We start from the raw sequence: 23,969 nt of genomic DNA on the forward strand, positions 1-23,969 counted from the left end.
GTGGTAAAAATGAAAGCTAATGGAATGTCTTAAAGATTCCAACATCGAGCATTAGACATAAATGTAAAGAACCCACTATCTAGTATTATTAACTATATATAAATGTAAATCTAACAATAAATTTTCACGAAATGACTCTCTTCATCTCTATGCCTAAGGAATTGCTCAGTAAAGTACAGTGTCTGCATTTTCCTCTAAATGTTTGTGTTACATTTATTAATTCAGCAAGATAAAATGCTTCTGGAGACACTTGGGTATCACAGGCATTGCTCCAAATGTAACAAATTTGTAGTATTACAGAGGCAAATCCACAGTCTAATATTAATATGTTGCACTCAGAATGAAATTAAGTATGGTAATGCTAATCCCAGACTTTTTCTTAATGTTTGTGTCTTATTTTTCTTTACATGGGCAAAAATTCCAGTCAGAAGTCATTGTATATGTGTGGCTTTTTTCTTTTCTTAGAGTTTTCAGAAGTCTCAACTGCCTCAGTCTTTCTGTTGATAATTTTCTTTTTTAGTAAGGCTGGATTTCTTTTAACTGCAGTCATTTAACTAAAGTAGTTTCATCTGAAGAGGGCAAAACTTTTTTGCATCTTTCAGTTTCCCTGGTGGTAAGTATCAAAAAGTTTAAAGGACAAAAGAATAAAATACAAAAAAACTGATCTTCTAAAGTGTAAAGTGAATGCATAGGGTTTTTTTAAGTGACGCACCTGGTTTCTCAGTGGCATAACTTAAAATATTCTGGATTGTGTCTGGAAACTCACCATGCAACATCTTTTGCTCATGGCACACTTGCTGTCGTCTCACCTCGTGCCAGCCCAGAGCTGTGTGGACCATCCTTCTGCCATAGCACACTCTGTGCTCTCCCTTTCTGATTGTGCTTTGGTTTATACCATCACAGAATTTTGGTAAGAGCCATTTCTTTCTTCTCCCCATGGACTTTTACTCCTTCAATCTTTTCACTTAGCTCCCTGCAGCTTTTCTGCAACTCTGTTGGGCCCGTTTCTTCTGTCCAATACTATAGATGCCCAAATTGCATTCACTCAAAGGAAATAGTAAGCCACTTCAGGGGAAGGCTTAGTCTTGGTGTGTATTTCTAAGCCCTATAAAGTGGCTTTATGTAGTGCTATATAAGTAATAAATAAGAATGCTAAAACATGACAGCTTTTTCTTCTCTCCACATTTTTAAGGCCACTTTTTTCCACTGAAGGGTATAGCAAAAGAACTTTCCTAGTTGTTCCATCATGTCAGCTCTCTTAGTTTGTAGCCTCAAAAGAAATGAGCTTAAGCTCAAGTGTTTCAATGTGCAGTGTGCTAGTGTCTATAGCGACCTTCCTCCCCCATCTCTCCTTTCACCAGTGTAGTTTTCCTTACACTTATATATCTCAAGAAATGTCACATTCTTTTATTGTTCCTTTAACATGTAATGTAGCCCTAGGTAACCACACTAGAAAAAAGGATTTTCATAGTATAATTTCTGCCATTTGCTGCATACTGTGTAGCATTTTTTTAAATTTTTCCTTTTCTGCCTTTCATCTTTCTGCTTTAAAAAATGGCATGATTGATATTAATATTTTTCCCTGATAAAAATGTATTTTCCCTTGATCTTAGTGTTGGTAATACATTATTCAGTGTTCCTTCTTAATAAAAGCCATTGGTTGTTCCATTACTCACAGTAGTTATTACAACTCTAAAGGTCTCATTCATCAGAATGACTTGCAGAGGCAAAACCAAAACCCGGATTTCTCCATGCATCAGGATAATAGCTATGGTGCATGCAAGTTATTAGACAATGTTTAAAATATAGTGTGAGTTTGTTTTGATTTTTTTTTCTAGGAGATTAACACTAAGGAAAAGGCCATTTATTGTATTGCATATGTACATTTATACATATTTTGCTCTTTCAGTAGAAGTCAATGAAGGGGTTAACCCAATGATTGTATCCCTTTTCATAAAATGTCTTCCTTAAAATCACTTAAAATCACTGATATAGTACATGCGTTTTGAAAAATTCATAGTTATCAGACTTTTCTTTGGATTCATGTCATCTTGAATGATGGTGGAAGGAAGAGTTATAATCTTGAATCATCTCTGCTAATATGAGGAAGACAGCACAGACATCTGGCAGAAAAGATTGTGACACTCTAGATCAAGTCTTGGGGTTTTGATTCTGTTTGAAAGGTAGCTTCCGTAATATTGTGGTGTGTTAAGTTCATGCTTATGTGTTCTGGCATAAAATGGACATAAAACAACTCCAGTATAATGCAAGACAGGAATTTTGTTTTATGTTAGTCATCATAAAAGTTTTTTTGAAAAAATCAAAGTTGCAGGTATAGCTAAGTTGTCAAATAGCAAATAAATTATGAATGTGATATTTGGAAACACGTCCTAGTATATATAAAAGTTGAGCTGTTACTTGAGTGCAGAGGGACAATGAGCTTCCACTGGCAGAATTATTTTCTCTATATGGTTAAATGCTATGAGTCATCTTCTAGTGAACATGATATACATATGGGCAGTTGAAGAATGAAGAGTGTGTTTAGTGCTTTCATGACTCTTCTAAGGCCTCATTTTTCTTTGTTTAATACATTACACAGTTTTTTTTGCCTCTACAAACCTCTTCATTTATTGTGTGTAACTTTGCACTCTTTACCTAAATTATAAGAAACAAACAAGTTGGCCTAATTTGTATTCTAAAATGCTTGCTATAGAAATGAATTTGACAACTACTTCTACGGCATTTAAAAATATTTATGCTCTCTACATCTGTTATGGATGGTATATCTCTTTTTGTATCTAGCTTGATACTGCATTTGTTGATTAACTTGTCAATGTGATTACTTTACAGTGTTGTTACAGAGCTGTTCTCTTCCTTTTAGATGTTTGTATCTTGGTCAACAAAAGACCTAGGTGTCTGGAAGTTTTAATTGTTTTGGGGTGGGTTGGGGCCTTTTTTTTGGTGGGGGAAGCTGTTTTTTTGGGGGGAGTGTTTGTTTTTCGGGATTTTGTTTTGGTATTATTATTTTTTTTTAAATGAAGATTTTAAAAGTCATGGCAATGACAGAAAAGATGACTAGGAGAGAGGAAACGGAGTATAGGCTTACATACATGCACCTGTGTGTACCCACACATTAGCTTATCAGGTGCAGTAGATAGGCTGTTAAATGCTTGAAAAAGAACAATTTTGAAAAATAATGTATAAAGTTTACTTTAACAATAAATAAATAAATAAAAGGGAAAGGGAACCAAAGCAAATGAAGATCCAAAGGGAGGTAACAGGAAGATGTTTCAGTAGCATGTAAGGCTCCCTTTAAAAAGTAACTTGTCTATACTGGCATTTAAAATGGATCTGAGTTTTGCTTTATTCTGGGGGCTGTAAGTTCAGATCCCAATACAATTACTGTATGCTAGTATTGTATTTTATCTGTAGCTATTAAATACGCTAGGAGTGCTCTGTTTTCATTTTTTGCATCTTCCATTTTAATATATGATGTTGAGGGCTAGACTGGTTGTGCAAAGGGTGTTGAGACAGATTTAGAGGTATGCAGCTTTACCATCAGGCACCACAGGTGAAGACATATATCAACTCGGTGGTGGTGGACAAAGTGGGGAAAAAAAAGAGGTCTTGTACAGGAATAGTCAAACTGTCTGTTATCAGTACGGTTTTAGTCACAAAGCCAAAACACAGTACCACACAGGCTATGTGAAGAAAGTTAACCCCATCCCAGTCAGATCCAGTACAACTAGGAACAGACCCAGTAAGATTTGGAATATCTAGTTTTCATCAGGCCCTACTCAGGCCTCCTTCACATTCCTGCTTGAAGAAAGTTAACCCCATCCCAGTCAGATCCAGTACAACTAGGAACAGACCCAGTAAGATTTGGAACTATCTAGTTTTCATCAGGCCCTACTCAGGCCTCCTTCACATTCCTGCTCATGGTGCTACTGATGTGAACTCGAGCGTGCTGTGCTCAGGGTTGGGTGCTGCTTGGTTGGTAAGCTTCGTGTAGACACGTTCTTGGGTCCACTAGTGTAACCCAAAAGCTACAAACAAGCAACAGGAGAAGAGCGCAAAGGAAGGGATGATTCTCCTGGTGGTCACAGTCACACCCTAGGAGACTCATCCATAACAGCAATACCAGGGCTTTCAGGTGCAAGGCTGTAAGATCAACACTGAGAGAGCAGAATGGAAAAATACTGTCCTAGAGGGACTGGGAAATGCTGCTGCAGCTTGGGTGAAAGGGACCAGCTGCAAGGGGAGGAAGGTGGGCTATGGGATTGAAAATGCTGACCCTTAGCATCACACGCGTTAAGGTGCTGAGGTACTATGCAAACAGACCACAGTCTATTTTACTTCTGGGTATTTTAGCTTGATTGACCATGCTAAGAAAATAGCAATATATTTAAACAGTAATAATTTTGATGTTTTGTTCCCTGCTAGATTAAGCAAGGGAAGCCACGTGTAGTGAATTCAAGTCCATCATAATCTGTATATGACGTGAGAAATCGGTCCTTGTCAACATCGCCAGGACTGGTTGCATGCATCACATTTAATGGGCTTTCTGTTCAGTAGCTGCTGTGGGTGGCGAAAATGGAAAATAATCCACACAAGCTTTTCCTTTCAACCCCATGTAGAGCACTTAATACCATCCCCATGGAGAGAATCTAGGCTATGGCTGTCAAAGATACTTGAGCACCTTTTCTAGTTTTGTAATTCTTCTTGGCTTTTTCAGTACAGAAATAGCAGTAGTATGCGATAATTTGGCTCACTGAAAGGGAGAGGGATTTTTTTTTTTTAATTAGAGGCCATTTTCTGAAACTGGAAGAACTCAAAATAAGTAGTTAAATCTTGTACAAGGGTGGGAGGGGAGAATGCTGGGCGATAAAGTGGCTCTAGGGACAAAGGCCTAGTAGAAAAACTGAGTGATTTTAGAATAAAATTATTTCTTATACTTTGATCAAAATGGAAAAACCTGGCTGCTAGGAACAAGGACATTCATTGCTATGTGCTTGAGTTAAATAAGTAATATCCTGAATTGTGTAGATTTCATCCTCACAAAGTGGCAGTGATGGGAAGGAATGAGTGAAAAATAATAAAGCATGAAGAGAGGGGAGATGGCATGCGGGGCAGTTCTTCATTGTACCATCGCTTCTTGAATATGGTGCAGAATTCAGCTAAGTAGAAATATCACTTTCCACATAATCAAACCTTTTAGAGGGAAAAATGCCAAATGTGCATTTAAGGATACAGTTTTGTAGGATAGAGAGCAGCTTAGAAAATGTGATTGAAAAATCTGAACTTGGCCATAAATGTCATTTCCTGGCGAGTTACTTTGTTCCCTTAACTACAACGTGTGACACAAGTTGTCTTACCTTGCTAATAAATAAATATGCTAATAAAACAAAAAAAATACCTTTTTTTTGTAAGATGTTAAAAAGATCAGCTAACTTGTTTTCATTTTGCCATATAAATTTTCACAGTTTTTACAGTGACAATTGAGTAGCAGAACCATAAGTGTCAAAATCAATGAACGGGTGACGTTAATATGGTAAAATGACAAACTAAAATGTAAGAATACTCCTCGTAATGTTTCTAAAATATTCGTTTATATTAGGACAGAGATATAATGGTATTGTAATTGTTTTTCTTGAACATACACGTTTTAAGTTAGCAGCCCATTTTGCACTGTCTTGTGTTAGCCCCTTTACTATTGGATTTGTCGCTTTCCTAGAACCAGTGCTCACGTGATTGCTCAGCAAAAGTCTTGAGCTTGGTTCCCAGCGGGTGGTGATCTCAACACCTTGTCATTAAGACAAGTAATGGCATGATAAAGAGGCATGTTGGAGTACCAGCATCATCTCAATTAAGCATCCAGTGGGGAGATCTATGGAGGCAGGAAGACAGCCTTTATAGTGCCATCACTCCTTACAGTCAGTACAGAAAAAGTAGTTCCCAACAGTATTCCAGGCTATTGGTCTCTGACTCTAGAGATGACATGTAACAACCAGACACCTACTCTGATGTCCTAGGGACCTGTTTTCAGGTGATCTTAATCTTCTCTTCAGAGTTCTCCCTGTGTATTTGGCAGCAATGATTCTACAGCTTACGTTATTTAAAAATTGAAGCACAGAACAAAACCCCTAGCCCCCAAACCCAAATAAACTTGGAGAATTGAGAACTGTGTTTCAATTTCTTCTCAAAAACACATTAAATGTATAAGTAGTAATTATAAAGGCTAGGCAAATGCAATGTGCCCAGTTTTGAAATTTTACAAAACTGTAAAAATATGTGAAAATATTTCAGCGTATCTCAACATTTTTCTTAATTTTAACAGTCTTATTTTTCAGGGTACAATGTAGAATGCCAGTGTAATATTTTTTTTCTAGCACAGGTTATACAAATTTGAGATCTGTTCTGGCTGTAAAATTAGTCTACTTGCTGTGTTAGCCTTTAATACTATATTCCTACCTACAACTGCAAGAACACAGCTTGAAGGAAATTTAATTAGGAAAATGAGGCAGATGAAATAGGCAATGTAATGTATATGTGCAATACGAAGAAGAGTAAATACACTTTTCATCTGAATAGTCAGAATAGCAACTGTGTTAAACTGGGCTGAAATTTTACCAGAAATGGATTTCTTTCATTTTCTAACATTAGTATGTAATTGTTTTCCTTATTACTGGGGATTAGAAAGACTACTATCATTAAAGAAGGAGCATCTTTCACCAATTATATTTAGTTTCCGTTTTAGGTGGCAATGACCTCCTCTTTATGTGAAAAATGGAAATCCCTGGAGGCACAGACTTAGTGAGGCGATTTCCCCAATCAGCTGGGAAAAATTGTGCGAACGCTATTTGCATCTTATGACCTGCATGCATGCATCTCTACTGTATTGGTTTCTGCTTGTTTACAGGCCATTCAAGCAATAAGCAGGTAGTATTCATATGACTAAAAACTTGCTCTGCTGGTAGCAGTTTCCTGCCTCGCTGCACTCTGGAATATTCCAGCCTTGCTGCAGTGTGTTGCTGCACAGACACAGATTTTTCAGCTGTACCCATTACTCATTTCCCTAATATATTTTTTAGCATTTGTATTGGTTCTGAGCACAGATAATCATGCTTTTCAGAAAAACACAGAGGATCACAAGGGCAGAAAACAGCTTAAGTAATATATAATAGATCATGAATAAATGTTTAAGAAAAAAAAATTCCCATAATCCCTTTTCAGAATTTGAGAGAACAGCACTGGAAACCCTGCAATATTACATAGCACAACCAATACAGCTGACACAATTGTTTGAAACACATGCTGTACTTAGTCCGAGTCAAGAGATAGTAATACATTATTCAGATATATTATTGTATAGGAAGCAAATAGAAAAGGTTATAATGTATTAATTAATCCTATGCGTGAGATCTAAAAATGTTCTAATAATTCCGGGTCAACCAAGTTGGGCTGTAACCTGATTCTTCAAACTGTTGCTTGGTGAGGTGTGAGGCCATTGCTTTTACTTTACTGAACCTTTCTGGACTTTTTTTAACAAGATGGCAGTGAAATAAGAAGCATGTGGTAGGTGTATTATGAATACATAGATTCTGTGATGCACAGAATCTGTGTATGGATCCATTTAGCATTTGCTGAAAATGTATTTCTAGTTGTTTTTGAAGCATTGAAGATATTCATTGTAGTAGGTTTGCATGGAAAGGTTTTAGTAGCGGGAAGGCTACAGGAATGGCTTCTGTGAGAAGCTGCTGGAAGCTTCCCCCATGTCTGACAGAGCCAGCACCAGCCGGCTCCAAGACGGACCCGCCGCTGGCCAAGGCCAAGCCCATCAGCGACGGTGGTAGCACCTCTGAGATAACGTATCTAAAAAAGAGGGGAAAAAACCTGCGCAACAGCAATTGCGGCTGGGGAGAGCAGCGAGAATATGTGAGAGCAACAGCTCTGCAGGCACCAAAGGCCAGTGCAGGAGGAGGCAGGAGGGGCTCCAGGCGCCAGAGCAGAGATTCCCCGGCAGCCCGTGGTGAAGCCCACGGTGAGGCAGGCTGTGCCCCCAGCCCAGGGAGGTCCAGGGGGAGCAGATCCCCACCTGCAGCCCCGGGAGGGCCCCGGAGCAGGGGGATGCCCGAAGGAGGCTGTGAGCCGCGGGCAGCCCGCGCTGGAGCAGGGTTGTGGCAGGGCTTGTGCCCCCGCGGGGACCCCCGCTGGAGCCGGCTGTGCCGGAGGGACCCCCGCTGGAGCAGGGGCAGAGGGTGAGGACCCTGTCCCTGAGGAGGGGGGAGCAGCAGAGACAGAGTGTGATGGACTGACCCCAGCCCCGTTCCCTGCACCCCTGCGCCGCTGGGGAGGAGGAGGGAGAGAAAACCGGGGGTGAAGTTAAGCCCAGGAAGAAGGGAGGGGTGGGAGGAAGGTGTGTTTAGGTTTTGCTTTTTAGTTCTCATTATCCTGCTGTGATTTAAATGGTAATAGACTAAATTAACTTTTCCCCAAGTTGAGTCTGTTTTGCCGGTGACGGTAATTGCTGAGTGATCTCCCTGTCCTTGTCTTGACCCTCGAGCCTTTCGTTCTGTCTTCTCTCCCCTGTCCAGCTGAGGAGGGGAGTGATGGAGCGGCTTGGGGGGGGGCACCTGGCATCCAGCTAGGGTCAGCCCACCCTATCCATCCATCAATACTGGAGAGCAATGATGACCTAAACTCTGTGGCTAATAATGTTGCACATGTTTATCTTGGCAAATGTTTAATGTATTTATACAGGATGTCAACTCAACTGACATTTTTTTTTTTAAAATCTGTCTTGAGGTATGAAAAAGCGTGTATGGCATTCTTCTGATAGGGCCATCAGATATGCATTTTTCCCAGTAGGGTTAATTTTAACATAAATCATGTGATGAAATTATGGTCAGTAGCTGGTAGGGTCTAGATGATGGTGAATATCCTCAAGAGACACTTCTTATTTACGGTGTTTCTGTGGATTGCAGACATATTCTCTTTAGGTTCATTGGAGGTTACACTAACAGCCTATGGTTATATAGGGATCTGTAGAGTCGTGGTCTTGATTTCCAGTTGTGAATAAGGTTCTTGGGCTGAGGGAATTCTGCCACTTCCTTGCGTGCCACAGGTTATCTGCTGGAGCAGTACCTACCAGCTATAGTGCTGTGCTCAACTTCAGGTAAACTCAAATGTCACTTTTGGAGTTTGGGTTCCATTCCATCATTCTGGTTCATTTTAACCACTGCTTCATGGCACTAGCTCTTCCCATTTTGAGATATTGAAAACTTTCTCATGAATTTAACATCTTTTGTTTGCAGATGTTGAATTGAGCTGTTAAGGCCAGATTAGTAGTCTGCCGTTAAATCTAAATAGGAATCCAAATTCTGAGCGTTAAAAGGGGAGAGAGAAACAAATTTTTATCATATGGATAGTAGGATATTGGGTAGGATAGCAGGATGTTTATATATATAGTATAATATTTAGGATATGTAAATATTTAAGTCAAAAGAAAAGATCTTCATATTGGTTTTCTTGTTCAAATAAAAATGTGGTAATAATAAGCTTATGAACTCTCCAGTATGGCCCCTTTCTGTCACAAATCTACTACTTGCAGTGGTGTTTTGACTAAGCAAAACTTTTACCTCAGGGGATGCCCTTGCCCTTAACATGAAGCCTTTAACACAGCTTTAACCTTGGATCTTGTAATTATCAATATTTGTTCCATTCTGAAACTAATTTTGCAACATACACTTTAGAGTGGGATTTGGTTATTTTTAACAGTGAGTTTCAGAGTCCCCATTAATCTGATAAAGACCCATAGGAGATCCTAGTAATTTTAGATAGATAATTAGAATAGAAAAACATCAGCTCATCAATTTTCAGCTTTCCTGGAGTCTAAGTTGTTGAAGCATGGGACCGAGGCCTTATTTCCAGTGTGATCAACCTTATCCTGCTGTGGTTTATTGTTTTTTGCTTATGGCAGCAAACAGCACTTGGTGATTATCAAAATCTCAGGTTCTCTGCCACCTGAAATTGAATTTCAAAGCATCAGATTTTAAAATCAGCATCTGTTATTTTGAAGCCTTGTTTCTGTGTTTAAGTCTGTTCTGTGTCTCTAGACAGTGCTTTGAGTTATCGGTAGCCTGGAAGACAGAAGAAGAAATGATCATTAGTACTTTTGTTTCTGTCCAGTGTATTGCTACATGCAATGGCAACTGCGGTGGTACGTTTGATTTTCCAGCTACCGGAGCAACTAGCTTACAGTTTCATCACTGGATGGTAGTCCTGGCTACTTAACGTGTTTCGCTCCTTTATCAGAAACACTTCATTGCAAAGAGACCCATGTCTCTCTATGGTATCATGTAGAACCATTCTTGTATGTTTTAATCAGAATGAGAAACCCCTACAGGGGGTGTTGCTGATGGACTGCTTAAGAGAAATGAGGAAGATTGGTTGAAGTTTGTAATAGTTATTTTTTTCAGACATCAGCACAAGACAGCAGGTGTTTCCTCTGGTAAATGATTCTTCCAGTAGCTAAAGAGACTTGATTTTTGTATGTTGTTGCTTTTCAGGTTTAGTGTATGTTAAGGGACACATCTTCTCAGACATCTAATCTTCTGTTGACTTTATGGGAAAGAATAATTATATAATCTTTTCAGATCTTTGAATCAGGGATGGTTAATATCTCCCCTCTTCTATGGTCTGTTCAAGCATTTCCTTTCATCTGTGATTTTCAAAAATAAAACAAGACATGGTGTCTGCTTAGAGAATGGTTATTGCTTGAATATGTCATCTGACTGGTTACTGTATCCTATACTAATTTTATACATGGTTTTCTGGTAGAAAACCTGGCTAGATGCATCTGCTATCCTTAATCTAATTTAGTTAAGTTCTTCTGTGGAATCAGATTGCTAAAATGCCAGAACTTACTTCCAATGAACAAGCACTTCTCAGACACTTTCAAAGTGTGTGCACTTAGAGGGCGTTGTTATATGTATGCCCTTTTGTTGGAGCAGATACAAGGAGTGGGTCCTTAATTATGATAAATCTTTTAGACTAAGAACAAAGTTTGTGTCTTACCGAACACAGTAGGCTTGCAAGAAAAGAACTGCCGCAAAAGATCCTCCATGACTTTAACAGTATCTTTCCTCAGCTGAAGCAAATTATAAAACTGAATTTTCTGATTAGTCACTTCGTTCAAGTGAGGTAGTGTTAGTGTAACGCTTTCGATGTGTCTGAAGTATTGTCACATGAAATCTTTGTTACTTCATCTTTTACCCTGCAGTACCTTGGATATTTCTGATTGATGAAATACTTTAAATACTCTAGGGCTTAAAGACCTAAAATAGACACTGTTAGGATTGTGCCTTAGCTACTTAAGAAGGATTTTTATTCTCATCAGGACGAGTGAAAACTTCAGTGAATGAAAGTGGAAATCTTTGGCTTTCTTTCTGTAAGAGAAAATGTTGCACACAACTATTGATTGTCTTCACATTTCAGTTGCTCGAACTAGAAAGCATGCATGGAAAATGAGTAAATGTACTTTCCTTAATTTGTCAGTATTTCTTCAGTTGAGGTATTTAGGGAGGGATTGATTTAGAAAATGTGCCTTCTTTATTTTGTAAGTCCTGTGGGCATTGATTTGCATTGTGGCAAAGGGCATGTGGAATACTGTTCATGCTTCTCCGAGAACATATGACCCAAATGTATACAATGCAGAACAAATGAAAATGAGAGGGAGAAGTGACATCCTCTGTATAGAATTTTGTAGCCCTGCCAAAATGATGAGAAAAGGGTTTAAGAAATTATACGTAAGAGTTTTTCTTTGGAAAGAAAGCCTTTTCCACCACGCCTTCAAAGATGTGATACTTGTAGGAAAGCCTTGCCAACCCTTCCAAAACACCCAATGCCCTGGTGAGCCCAGGAGATGCTTTCTTTCAGAAGCTGCCTAAAACAATTTGGCTGTCTTATTCCTGTTGTTTGGAAAGGCAAAGTGAGTCCCTTAATTATCTTAACTATTGTCTTTTTCAGACCCTGAAGATTAACATTTATCATGCTGAGATTTGGGCAGCACCTCATTAAGCCCTCCGTGGTCTTCCTGAAGACTGAGCTCTCCTTTGCTCTGGTGAACCGCAAGCCGGTGGTCCCAGGACGTATCCTTCCAAGCAGCGCCTTGATGATGGGTGCCGGCGCTCTGGGGAAAACGGGCAAGCTCGGTGCGCTTTGAAGACCAGGTAGGATGGTGTGTGGGTTTATTCTGAAACCAGGCAGTGGAACGTAATACACTTGATCGGTGTTGCAGAATTGCCGAAAATGGTTGCTTAGCAACTGTGACCTCAGAGGTGAATTTCTATTGACCTTTTCATCACAGAAGATGTATAAACAACCAGGTGCTACTAAAAGCATTTTAAAGTGTATCTGAGAAAGTACTGTTTAAATTTCATATTATGCTAAATAGCACATCCTGCTTCCTTTTTAATAATGTCACTTATTTTTAGATGTGGTAACTTCTTTACAGCAGATTTTCGAATTCTCCTAACTAAAGGTACACAATTTGGCAAATGGCAGCACAATCCTGTATAGACTCATAGAATCCTTTAGTTTGGAAAAGGCCTTTAAGGTCATCGAGTCCAACCGTTAATGAAGACTGTTATGAAGACTCTTATTTTTTGGGGACAGATTGATTAATTTAGGTAGGAATAGATTAAATAAACCATCTGTATAGTGCGCACATTTTCTCAGGAAAAAATGAAGCCTCATGTTGCAAGTAAAGTTCTCATTAGAAACTGTATAGGAACTTGATTCTGCAAGCTCCTAAATGTACCTATTTAGTGTATTTTGTAGTGTGGCATGTTATTTTCCAGTCAAAACTTTGCTGCTGTGTAACTTGTGCTGATTTCAGTGGCTGGAGGTGGAATTCTTCAGAAATACTCAAGGCTGAACATTTCCATTGAGATCCATGGTAAAATTTTAGTAGGGAGTCAGTTAGGCAATGGCTGAATGTATTTTGGGAAAAGAAGAGTCATCTGAAGCTTATTAGAAGCTTTCTTGTTCTTCTGTATTTTTATGTTTTCTTTCATAATTTAATGTGTAATTTATAATTTGTAAGTTTTAATATATTTTGTTAGACCCGTAAATGTGTTTTGTCTAAAACGTGAGACCTTTCTCTTCTCCTGCCACTTCTGTAGATTATAGTTGTTTGATACAGAATCAATATAGAACTTCTCTCTACACCTGCTTTGAATGGTGTCTGTTTGTACCACTAGTCAGACCACCTTTTGGTTATAAGGTCTACGCATCTTTATGCATTTATAGAAACTTTAAAATATTCCTATCTTACCAATATATTGCAGTGAATTAAGTGAACAGTTCTTCTCAACTTCATGTTTCTGAAGTATCTGATGTAAATCAATGTCATTTATAGATTTGTCCTAAAAAAAACCCCAACATTTTCAAAGCTTTCTAAAGACGGTATCACATCAGTGACTCTAAGATGCAGAGCCTGTAAACACCTGAGCAGAATGTTGGTATATGCATTGTCCAGATCAGAGAGTAAATAAAATGTTATCTGTACTGTGTGTGGAAGTTTGAAGAAAAAAAAAAAAAAGTTAATGATTTTTTTTAATTAATCAGTTAAGTGAACAATTGAAGCTGTTGTTAAAAATAAGAGTTATTTCAGATGAAAGATCCTTGTTTTAAAGTTTTGTGAGCACCTGGCAATGACAATTTAAGGAGCCTATAAAACTTAATTATTACAAGCTTCTTTCCTTCTTAAATAATTAAAGATTATAAACTCTAGTTGTACAGCTATTGCTGTTTGGCAGATAATTTTTTTTGCTCAGGTTTAGCTTTGTTATCCCATAATGAGTACTGCAGCATATTTTATAGTGTCACATTGTTTTAATAGCTCATGTGTTGTAATATATGATGTAGTCTTTGTTTCTCCATTGAGTAACTGTTCAGGTAATAAAACCCCAACCCTTTCCCTTTCTCATTGCAGTAACAAAAAATTAGAAAAGATCTTGATGCAAAGGCTACAATACAGTGTGTAAAATAGAGCAATTTGCAGTTGTAAGCCTTTAAAACGTCTGTATAATGCAGCATTCATCTTGAGACCTGGCAGTAACAAGTGTATTTTCTTTGTTTTATTGCAATAATTTTATCTGCCTCATCATTGGCACACTTGTGACATCCCTTTTCATTTCTTTATTCAAGTAGAAAATAAAATTTTAATGTGTGTGAATTAGAGAGACAAAGGAAATCAGTTTGAAAGCCAGCTCACTCCAGGTGGTGGCTTTAATTAACTGGTAAGGTTGAAATTCCATCTTGAAACAGAACGTAGGATTGGAACTGTGAATTTGCTTTAATAGTTTTAAAATAAGGCTATACTCTGGAAAAAAATCAGTCAAAATTGTCTCGTGGAGTTCAGTGTTTGTGATTTGAGCAATGCCAAAGCATGCTTGTTCAGTTAACACATTACAGAGTTTTGTTTTGTTTATCTCCAGCTGCCAATCCCATGCATTCAGCTTGACACGTGAAAGTCAAACTGTGCTAATAGTAACTAAGAGCAGGAATAGGAATAACATGCTATTCATGGTAAGGGAAGAGTTCCCCCATTCCCGGTGAGAGCCGCCTCATTTGCCTCAGCATTAGACTTCTGTCTAATGAGTTCATGGATACAGGAACTTGTTTGTAATGAGATTCCTTTGAGCAGTTTTTGCAGATTCTTGAACAGGAAGCAACTTGGTTCTCACTATTGAGTAGGGGATAGCTGGCATTAAACTGGAATCTCTGCTGTGTAAGCAAAAATACATGCATGTGTTTGACAATAGTAGCAAACTTGTTCACCTCTTTTGGCACTACCAAATGGAGAGGGACAGGTACACGTGGTCAGGGTGCAGGATTAGTGCGTGTTCCCCTCAGGACATCCAGTCCCTTTGCTGTCACCTAACAGGGAAATGGTTAAAGGCTCAGAGATGTCTGACCAGAGTCTGTCTGAAGACATCAAGTCACTCAACAGAATGAGGAATGCATACCTGCCCTGTTCTTGCACGTAGGTCAAAGGAGAAGATTGGGGCTTGCCTGCCCCTTTCCACTTGTCTTTCTTAGACTGGCCAGGCATGTGGTATTTGAGACAGTCTTGATTAATGATATATTGGATGTCGGGGTGTGTTTTTACATTCGTTTTCTCTTTTGTACAGAAATGGTATGATTTTGTTTTATTAATGCCTGTGAACTGTTATGGAGCCAAGAGTCTAGGTGGGAATACTGCATGCAGTGCACATCTTAGCAGTCAGCGTGGGAGTGAGGAGGAGGTGAGCTGGTTATTCTGTAAGCTTGCTGGGATTTGTACACTTATGCAGGTACTAATAACATTTTCTATGAAAAGCAGAGTCCGTGTGTCCTCTAAGCTCTTTTACCTTGCTGCTTTGCAAAGAGTGATTGTGAAAGAAGTCATTTGTGGCTCCCTTGAACAGCTATGTAGTTGTTTCAGAGGAGATAGGTATTCACTAGCTGGAATAGGGCAGGGAGGGATGTATTTGTAGTCAGCAAATGCATTGTTTCTGTCACACAAAAGGCACAAGATAAACCGTATCATCTCATGTAACCAGCATGAGCTAAGCTTCTACTTGTTTTCCTACTTATTTCATTCAGAGCCTTGCTGCTTCCATAGTTCAGAGCAGAACTGTTGTGTCTTTTAAAGAAAATCCATCTGCTCTTTGACATGGACTTTTTGCTCTTTAATACGGTAGAAAATACCTTGTGAATGACCTACTTTATTGTTGTTTTCCTCACCGTATGCCGTAACTTTACATGGCTTTGCTCATTTCTTCAATAAGCATGAACTTTCATTAACACCGCCTTTCTCATTGCATTGTGCAGGATACTTGCTTTCATCTTGTGTTAAAGATGAAAAATTAATTTGAACATTAGTAGAATCCATTTGGGGACTATGACTTTTTATTATAAATACAATTATTCATTTTTTATGTCCATTTTTTTTTTTTTTTCAGTAGACAAGGTATTGATCTTTAGATTTGTCTTCAGGATGCCAGAAGAAGAACTAGCACAAAAGGAACACGGCATTTGTAAATTGATTGAATGCAATATGTAATGATAGAGACAAACATCAGATCTATGGCAATACTATATTATACAAAGCATTTTTCTACAGTTTATTGAACTGGTTATTAAAAAGAACAGGCTTTCCAGCTGGGAACAATGAGCTGAGGGTTATCAGGACCAAACAATTTTATAGAAATTTGTGGTGAACAGTTTGGCTCCTTCACTATGTGCACATATATGTGTGTATAATAAATTAGAATAAACATTTGACAATAACTTTTCATCTGGGATTGATTATGAAAAGCTTTTTCCAATCAAAAAAGTAAAACCAAAACAAAAAACCAACTCCCCCCAAAGGCACTGTTTAACTGTTGTATACTGAATTTTGCTGGACTGTGTGGTATTGCTATTTCCACAGAGATCTAGTGTTTCTCACCAGAAAGTACTCTGGTTGTGGGAACAGACCATACATAAAAAGTCAAAGCATGTGATATTTTCTGGCAACTTCATCACTATATGAGGTTAATGGTCATAATTTGTTGCCGAGACAGCGTACTGTATTGTGAGTTACTGCAGCTTGTTCCTTTTATTAATGAGTAGAGAAAACATTAGTTGAACCAGATGCTCCTTCAAAGACTTGATAACACCCTATGCTGCCATGTAATTGTTCTGGATCTGTTGCATGGGTGGGATGGGATCCAGGGTCAGGCAATATAAGAATAGCATCTGCTTTGCTGTACGATTTGTCTGTTTGTGAGCTTCCCTGTCATATGCTGTCAGAATTGCTGTATTACTTGAGACTGACATATTCTGTATTGTCACAAATGTTGTGACAATGCTTTTCTTAAAAGATTTGCAGTTAAAAAGAAATAATCCTTTTGATTAGTACTGTTTATTAATATATTTAAAAAAAATTAATTTAGTTAAAAGTCCTGACAAAATTTCCATTGAAGATAGCACACTGGCTCTGGAAACAACAGTAGTATTCTCTTACAAGTTTGGTTGGAAATCATGTGGTTTAGTATGTATATGAAATTCTAATTCTTCATAAAGTTACAGAGCTGCTTTTTATTGTGATTTAGGTATTTTGTACATTGCACATTTATCACATCTGTATTTATGCTATGTAATTATGAATTTTATAGTTTTTAGCCTAAACAAGTGTTAATATTTGCCATAAAACTAAGATTTAGAAAATAAAATTCAGTTATATTGCAGAATATGTAAATTTTCATTTACATATCGCAATAATGTACACTGCATTGTTACAACTTCACATTACAAATATCAAACCCTGTGGGAAAGTACTCTTTAGCGCTTATTACAGAAGCTTTGTATGCCTTACTATTATTATTAGTTTGCTTTAGTGCAATGCTAAGGAGCAGTCATGCTTCTTTTAGCTCTTTATCAAAGAGCTAAAAATAAGGGGGTTTGGTAAAGACTCTGTAAGCTAAATATGATGCTAGAGATAGCCAGGGTCTCACGTGGAGACAGAAAATGTTTGTTACCCTGTGGAGTGAACTACTTACATGATTTTCCCAAAATGTATAGTTAAGTCTAGAAGACAGTACTAGGAAGAGGATAAAGTACCTTTTCTGGTGTAGAAAAGACCTCCTGAATGGAAGAACAAATGTAAATGATGGATCTTTTGTGAAAATGTGGGGGAAGTATAGACTTTATTTCTTTATCAGGAATGCTAACAGATTCAGACTTACTTTCTATATTGTCAGTGTTTGCCAAATTCTTTGTGAGATACCAGTCTGAAGCTGTTGACCATCAGTGGAAGGTCCCAAGTTTTTTTTTCCCCCCCTCAAATCCCAAATAAAGCTGTTCCATAACTTTTCCCTTTATGATCAGTCCTGGTCCCTCATCTACTTGCACAAATGAGAGTAAGAAAACCAGTTCCTGTGCTTAATAATTTTTCGCTAAATTAAACTATATTGTGTAGAGGGTAAGGAGTGGGACTGGACCTTGGCAGCAGCCAGTGAGTATATCAGCTTCACTTCTCAAGCTACCTTCTGGGAAAAAAGGTTCTCTTCAAACAACCCAAAGAATGACTGCTCGGCTCTGTGTATGCAAACCACTTGAATTTAGTGGTGATAGAGAGGCCAGTTAATTATCTCAGAGCTGCAGTCATTTTGTTTGCGGTCTACAAACAAAGGCATGGTGGTTGACTCGCATTAAGAAATGCTGCTTCTGAAGATAATAGATTCAGGGCTCTGTGCACAAAAGCTTATCTGTCTCCCTTATTTGTGGGGGTGAAGTTCAACTGTATGATTTGGTCTGATAAAAATTCTCTCCCTTCCGATCTTGTCTGACTTGAAAGGTACTCACTGTTGAAGGAGAATGTACTTCACCATAAGGATTTATTTATTCTGTTTGCATTGTTACTGTTGCGTTAAATATAACGGAGTTGATGAAAATCCCATTCTAAATGCTTTGTGCCAGTTTTTCAAATGGAAATAAAAAAAAATAATGAAATCACAACTAATTTTTGCTGAATTGCAAATGGAGTAAGTTACCAACTAATTTACTCATTTGCATGCATTCCAGTTAGCGATAAGAATTTCTCAGATTGTAGCACTACCTACACTGGAAGAGATATTAAAAAGCTGTAGCAGTAGCTCCTAGGCTGGAGCATCTTACCAAAGGCCATGGAGGGATGAGCAGTGTCTTAGTGATGTGTTCAACTGACCTTCAAACCTAGCTGTATGGATAGTAATGAGATCTCTGAAAAATAAGCTCGTAAACTGTGTGTCATAATGGGTTCGATCTGTGCAATTAAATTTCTTGGCTACTTTGCTAACACATGCTGAAATGCGGCTAAAAAATTCTAATTCCATTGTCATCTAATCCTTTTTATTCACCTGTTTGTCATCATCGTTATTTGGAACTTATAAATGACTTAAAGAAAACCATATTATGAATGAACCTCTCCACCGCTTTGTGTGTTTCAGGGGCACTCACGGTACAATTTTGAGGGTGTGCTACTCATGTGTGTCCTCTAAAAGTGGAACTGCTTGTCCTCACAAGCTCCAGGGACACGCAGAAGAAATTTTGAAACCTAGTCCATGAGTCCCTTCATTGTGGGGGGTTAAGTACATTCTGCATACTTACACTGTGCCCATAAAGAACACTGTGGAAAGCCTGTTCCTGTCATCGTGAAAAAATGTAAACCATCTAAATTTTAGATCAGTTGACTGATGATGGCTATAGAAGATCAAATTTCACAGAAACTGCCTACTGTCTTCCCAATGTTGTGATTTTTATTTTTATGACATAATTGTTGAGACCCTATTTTGTATGAAAGCAGCTGATTTTTTGATGGTTGAAAATACTTGCTTAAATTTACATTCATATTTCACTGAGTGTTAGGTTAGTTACAGCCTCCCATTTTGTCATTTTTACCTTCATTAACAACTTGCAAAGCATGTTAGCATTTTCACATTGACTTAAAGCTATAGTTTTGTAGTAACTGACTTAAGTGAATTTACTTTGAGGTTCCTCTCACTGGAGTGACAGAGATATCTGGGAAAAAAGTTTACCCATTCTTATTTCAGCATAGCAAGAGACCTGGCTAAATGTTTAGTGAAAAAGCCTCATCCTAAGGAGCTGGAAGAAGTCAAGTTTAAAAGACAGGGGCAAAGCTGTGTAGAAGGAAGTAAAATAAAAAGGTAGCAAACTTCTGTATGAAAAGTGGCAGGGAAACTGAGGTAGGTTTCAGAAAAAGTAAAATGTTTCCTTTGAGATGTAACACAATAATTGGCATTCTTGGTTATAAAACTGTGAAGTCCTGTTCATAAGTAATGAATATTTTTGGTCCAGGAGATGTTTTCTAGTCTAGTACAGAGCAAATTTGTAATTGGTGTGGTTATGGAACGAACCTGTAATTTTATCCTTTTCATCACACCAGGAAACCCAAACAAACTCAACAGCCATAAATGGACAATAGATAACAGATACAAAGGAGGTGATTGCTGCTGTTGCTGTTTTTCCACTATAGAAAATGTAAGTGCTTGCATCAATAGCAGATAGCCATGTGCTTTGCATTCAGGTACCAACTACCATGAGCTTTCTAAAAGAAAGGAATAAAAAGATAATTTTTTTTCCTCAGTACATAACTGGATTTAAATTCAGCTTTTTTCACTCTTGTTTTAAGTAGTTTCTGGGTAATGAAGGGGGTGACAGTTACAAGCCATTCTCGTTACAGTTTGTGCATGCCTAGGACCTTTTGTCCTCAACAGAGCCATCAGAATGTGGTATGCAGCACACACACAGTTAACTAAGTCTGGGCAAGGTATTGCATGGATTGCTCTTATGGCAGAATATAATTAAAAGAGATGATTGGAATACATGGTTATTCATAATAGATGTCACACAATTACCATAAGTAATGCAATACATCCAAAATCTCCATTTGTAATGAAAATAGATTTGCTGGAAAGTCAATTGGAATTTTCATTTATTGCTTATTGTTTCTAGCATATTGGAATATTTTGTGCTACTCAGTGTAATACAACTATGTGTTTTTTTCAAGTAAATAGTTTTCAGAGGCATCTGATACTAACGTCCTTCTGCAGCTCCTGAGAGGAGATGTAGAGATACAATGTTAAACTGTCATCTCATCTATTTGCTGTGAAGAGCCTAATATGTAGCATTTTTCTTGTGAAACATACCTTAATATTCCCTGGTGTACCATAATTATAATCTAATGAAGATATTTCATAATTTCAGAAGTAATCATCATCATATATTTAAAGGACTTGTGTTGTGGTTTAACACCAGCTGACAGCTAAGCCACCACTCACTCATTTCCCCAGTGCGATGCAGGGGAGAATGGGAAGGGCAAAAGTGAGAAAACTCATGGACTGAAGATAAAGACAGTTTAATAGGCAAAACAAAAGCCATGTGAACAAGCAAAGCAAGATGAAGAATTTATTAGCTGCTTCCCATGGGCAGGCAAGTGTTCAGCCATCCCCAGGAAAACAGGGCTTTGTTATGTGCAGTGGTTACTTGGGAAGACAAATGCTGTAACTCCGAATGTGTGGGCCCCTCTCCTCCTTCCCCCAGCTTTACATGCTGAGCATGACGCCATATGGTGTGGGACATCCCTTGGGTCAGCTGTCCTGGCTCTGTCCCCTCCCGACCCCCTGTGCCCCCCCAGCCTCCTCACTGCTGGGGGGGGTGTGGGGTGTGTGTGTGTGTGAGGAGCAGAGAAGCCCTTGGCGCTCTCTAAGCGCTGCCCAGCAGTAACGAAAACATCGGTGTGTTACCAACGCTGCGTCCAGCACAAATCAAATCCAATCCAGCTGTATACTAGCTACTATGAAGAAAATTAACTCTGTCCCAGGCAAAATCATTGCAATCTCCAACAGTGAAGAAGGGAAAAAAGGGCATGCCATGTAAATGAAAAATAAGCAGGAATGCTCGCTAAACATATAGAAATGAAGGAATAGTGTGCTGTGGTGTGCCTTCCTCATACCTTCACCAGGGCATAAATAATGCCATAGGCTAATCTCTTCAGACTACCTGGTGCAGGTGTCAGTCCTTTGAGAGGAAATCCAATTTACTCTATTCTCCCAGTAAGTGCAGACACAGAGGTCTGAAGAGAGTCCAGTCACCAATACAGATTTATTAGGAGGCAGCTTAAGGAAAACTGTTCACAAAAGGAATATTTTGAAAACAATTGCTTTATTCTGAAGCAGTACTAGACTTCTGGATACACATGCAAAATAACTGAGTTATGAGATGCAAGGCCCTGACTCTGTTGAGCTTTATCCCTTCTTTTATCTGTTGTTTTTTAGAGTTCTTCCCCTTCTTTTCCTCCTCTCCACTCCCGTAGCAGTTAACTCATGCCCAGTGGTGTGCTTTCCTTCACTGCCTGCTCAAGGAGGTAGCACATACAGTATCTCCCACTTTGCTGCATGCTCAAGGCTGCTTGGTTGTGCTCCTTCAATTGTTTAGGAGATCTTTGCTAATTGGGTAAATTATGTATTAATAATTTGTCTTGTGTAAAGTTATAGATGAACATAGTAGACAATGGAGGCTTTGTTGTAAAATGATGCTACAGTAGGAAATGAATGCATAATTCAGTGATACAGGTGTTTTCACTTTATCTCTCATACAGTATCTAGATTTCTAAGGTTGCACATGTGTGTAGTCTGCTGTTCATTTTCTAATGTATTTTGCTTTTTGATGTTCCTTGTAACCTGTGACTTCTACTGTTTCTGATCAAAACAGCAGAAGTCTTAGAGTGAGCTCTTGAGCAGATGTTCATGTTGTACAATAAAAGTTGAGAATTCCCCTACTGATACTCTTTAGTTTAACATCATATTGTATGCAGATGAGTGACCTCTCTACAGAAGCTGCTAAAGAACAGTTAGTTTTAGTTCAGAATTTATTATCTTTATCAGTTAATAATTGGAAATGCATTGAGATGACCTCATTGCTCCTTGTTTCATAGAATTAGAAATTGTGTGTGACAAGTATGAGTTTGAATAGGTGAATCTGGAAATTCTGCTTTTTAGCGCAGTCTGGTCTGATGAACATGTAGCCAAATACAAGGTTTTGCTCTGATGTGTACGTAAAAATGCAGCTATTTATGAATGTTTTTTGAAAATGTGTCATTGTGTGCTTCTGTAGTTCTTTGTCTGCCTCTCCCAGGTAGAATTTGCCTGGTTGCAGGGAAAGAATATATGGCACAGATTATATATTTATATCATGCCATAGAAATTAACATTGCCAGAATTCAGGCATTGCAGTTGAATCACTATAAGTGCACATTTCAGCAACACTTTCTTAGGCTCAGTTTTATTAATCTCATTTGGTATTTAGTTCACATTGCTCATTCATACTCTGAGGATAAAGTTTAGCCAAAATATTGTAATGATATAGTTGAGCAGATAAATGGCATTCCAAGTCAGGAAGAAACCCAGACCTCAGTTGTGAAAACAGTGCATTTCTGTTGATGCTATTGAATTCAAAATCATGTGTGATATGGGGAGCAAGAGGAAGAAGGGAAAAGCAGAGAAAGGGGAGAGAGAATTAGATTTATGTTTGCCATCTTAATTTTGCCCTTTCAGGTGCATCTGGGTGCTGTTTGTATACGGTTACACAGCTGCTTCTTCGGCACACGTCTTTTTTCTTCATGTTTGGTGGTGGTGGTGAATAAGCTCATGAAGAGTCTTGATTTCAGAATCTTTAAGAGCTCAAAATGTAGTGAGACTTGTGATAACATTACAAGGAATATAAAAGAAGTTGTCAGAATGATTTTGCCAGAGGAAGCTGAAAAATGACTTGATCATATGTCTGTATATAGGAACAATTTTTCCAGCAATATATAAAAGTCTTAGCCTAGCAAAGGCATTAATAGGAGATGTAGCCATACATTTAAAGCTAGAGATACATGAACTATAAGCAGTGATTTTTATTTTATTTTTTAAGTATTGAGAGTAATTCAGTGACTGAAAGAAACTGCTGGAATTGAGGTGCATTTATTATTATTTGGTACTTTGAAATCAAGATTGGACTTCTCTTTAAGGTTAATAAGATGCTATTATCTTCATGGAGGAATGATAATGATGGAATCTGTTAGCTGGAGGATATCAGAATAATTTATCTCTTTCTCACTGGCTGAATGACATGGACAGTTCATGGGACAACAATGAGCTGTGACTTTTTTTTCCATTCTCAAGTCTTCAAAATGAAATCTCATCTTCCTTACAAGAAAGATTGATATAAGAAGGAAGGAAAAGATTTGCGTTAGGAACTGAAGTCAAGATATTTGGATAACCTTTCACAGAGGAGGTGGGTCTTACTTTTGAAGGGATATCATTTAACTTTGAAATCAGTAGTAGAGAATTACAAACAAAACAGCTTTATTGACCTGCAACTTGAAATTCCTGCCA

At 38.1% G+C, this 23,969-nt stretch overlaps 1 protein-coding gene across 3 annotated transcripts in view; it reads left to right on the top strand.

Annotated features, from left to right (window-relative positions):
• The window catches only part of FHIT (fragile histidine triad diadenosine triphosphatase), a 614,495-nt gene that overhangs the window by 172,308 nt on the left and 418,218 nt on the right, over positions 1-23,969 (top strand). For all 3 annotated transcript variants that reach the window (XM_056336274.1, XM_056336273.1, XM_056336275.1), the window contains one exon: positions 12,028-12,149. In XM_056336274.1, coding sequence (XP_056192249.1) covers positions 12,050-12,149 — 100 coding nt within the window. In that variant the 5' untranslated portion in view covers positions 12,028-12,049. The remainder of the gene's footprint in view (positions 1-12,027; positions 12,150-23,969) is intronic.

The sequence above is a fragment of the Falco biarmicus genome, chromosome 4, assembly GCF_023638135.1.
Source record: "Falco biarmicus isolate bFalBia1 chromosome 4, bFalBia1.pri, whole genome shotgun sequence".
In the NCBI taxonomy this organism is placed as follows: Eukaryota; Metazoa; Chordata; class Aves; order Falconiformes; family Falconidae; genus Falco; species Falco biarmicus.